Raw genomic sequence first — 2,411 nt, forward strand, 5'->3', positions numbered from 1 at the left:
AAAAGATTACTCGAACTATGTTTTAAATTATTGTAAGCTGTTTATAATATTTAGTTAATTGATACTTAAAACAAGCCATAAGAAATTAATAATTAATTTTCTACAAAATATTTTTCTTGCCCTTTTTTGAAAGCTTAATTTAAAACAGTAAAATTATTTAATTGTAACTAATACATTAATTATACCTTTAATTTTATATCGACTTAAAACTTAACTTTGGTTGAATACAAAACTAATTCACCTTTAATTTTATTTAAAAGATATAGAAATTAAAAAAATCGTTTTTTTTTTAATTGTTTCTTTAAATCATGTCGACTTTTTCACCCACACTACACATTAAAAACTCGCTATATTTACTTAAATTTAAAATAGTTTATAAAAAAAAAACATTTTAATGAACAGTAATATAAAGTAGATATATACATATAATTACTTATTAATAAAAAATTGATCCAAATGTTTTTGTTGTTAAATGTTGTTACAAAAGTTTAGCGCAAACTTATCAATTAGTTTCATTCATATATGTGTAGGATATAAAGCCGACCTTTTTTCATTCAAAAGTTTATCCGTTTTACATTTACCTGAAGTTTAATTTGAAAGCTTTATTTAGAAATAAAAATATATAAATCTTTTATTAGTGAAAACAAACGCCTGATTTTCTCAACCTTTGTTGAAAACTTATTAACTAAAGTCAAAAAAGAATCAAACATGAATTAAAAAAGTCCAAAATCGGTAACACTTCGTTTACGTCCGTAACGCATTGAGAATATGTAAGTAACAGTTTAGAGTGATTCTACAGTCGAGACAACAATGGCCCGCACAAAACAAACCGCCCGCAAATCAACTGGAGGAAAAGCTCTCCGCAAGAAAATCGCCACCAAGTCTGCACGCAAAAGTGCACCAAACACCGGTGGAGTCAAGAAGGCTCATCGTTACCGCCCAGGTACCGTGGCTCTTCGTGAGATCCGTCGTTACCAGAAGTCCACTGAGCTTTTGATTCGCAAGCTTCCATTCCATCGTCTTGTGCGTGAAATCGCTCAAGACTACAAGACCGACTTGCGTTTCCAGAGTGCGGCTATCGGCGCTTTGCAAGAAGCTTCCGAAGCCTACTTGGTCGGACTTTTCGAGGATACCAACCTGTGCGCCATCCATGCCAAACGAGTGACAATCATGCCAAAGAATATCCAGTTGGCTCGCCGCATTCGTGGTGAACGTGGTGCTTAAAAGCACAAAATATCTGGTGTTTCAAACACCGGCCCCACGGCCCTTTTAAGGGCCACCAACTATATAAATTTAAAGTGTAAATTTAGTTTGGACCTTAATAAAAAATAAATACAATTAAACTACAAGTTGTATTTTTCATTAGATAACATTTCCAAGTGTTTCTAAATTTATGTAGGTAATTTAATAAATTCAACAAAAAACTAAAAGTGTTTAACAAGTGGTAAACAGTGTTTTATTTGTCTAAAAACTTTTATAGCTTTAATTTAAATTAGTAAACACGATTCATAGTATAAAACTAAGTATTCTCATCTGGTTTTAAAAAAGAAGTTGTAGTAAAATTTATTTACTTTTACTTAAAAAAATAAACAGCGATTGTGAAATTGTTATATAAGTTAAATGAATTGGTAGTAGATGAAAAACTATATTAAACTAAAACTTATTATCAATTTCTAAATCAGGGTTTTCCAATATTTTTTCAAGTTACCCCCATAAAAAAATGAAACAGCTATGGCCCTCTTTACCAAGTTTCTTTAAAAAACTACCATTTAAAACACCTAAGATCTTTTCTTATCTTTTGTAAGTTTCAAACTCTGACCTCTGACGAGCACTTCAGCGATCAAGTATTCCAATACTGCTGCCAAGTAGACTGGTGCTCCGGCACTAACAAGTTCACTGTATTTACCGTTTCTCAGCAGACGGGTGTTACGACTGACAGTAAACTGAAATAAAACACTTGATGAACCTATCTTTGGCTAGGATTGATGTGTTAATCCCTTACTGCTTCCTGACATGATGTTTTGATGAATGAACAACTTTCTTCAAATCTGTTTATATGTAGTACTGGTTACGAACCTCGGCTAATGTAATTGCTTTATCGCCCACAAGTGGTCAAACTGTTCTTTGTGAACTTTTATTAATTTTACTTCTCAAATCGTTTCATAATATACATATTATATTAATTATAAAATGAAATAAAGGTAAACTTAACAAAATTATTTATATAAAACAGTCTTTAAATATATGTGTTAATTTTTCATAATACCAAAAAAGCTCTACTTTACAGAATACATTATAAAACTCTCTTTTTTACAAACTATCGGGTACAAATTAATTTATTTGTAATATAGCTAAAATTGAAAATATTGTTTGCTCTTAAAAGAGCGTAATTAAAAAAAAAAGAGTATTCA

The 2,411-nt window shown here is 30.4% G+C and overlaps 1 protein-coding gene across 1 annotated transcript; it reads left to right on the forward strand.

Annotated features, from left to right (window-relative positions):
• Positions 1-810: 810 nt before the first annotated feature.
• Positions 811-1,224, forward strand: LOC145829013 (histone H3.3A-like). Its single transcript, XM_082936754.1, has one exon. The coding sequence runs from the start codon at positions 811-813 to the stop codon at positions 1,222-1,224; it is 414 nt and encodes a 137-aa protein (XP_082792880.1).
• Positions 1,225-2,411: the final 1,187 nt, after the last annotated feature.

This window comes from Thalia democratica, chromosome 2, assembly GCF_965202585.1.
Source record: "Thalia democratica chromosome 2, ktThaDemo2.hap1.1, whole genome shotgun sequence".
Taxonomy (NCBI): domain Eukaryota; kingdom Metazoa; phylum Chordata; class Thaliacea; order Salpida; family Salpidae; genus Thalia; species Thalia democratica.

Bases quoted from the DNA above. Each gene is read 5' to 3' on its own strand.
- LOC145829013 (XM_082936754.1), top strand. From the start codon at position 811: ATGGCCCGCACAAAACAAACCGCCCGCAAATCAACTGGAGGAAAAGCT.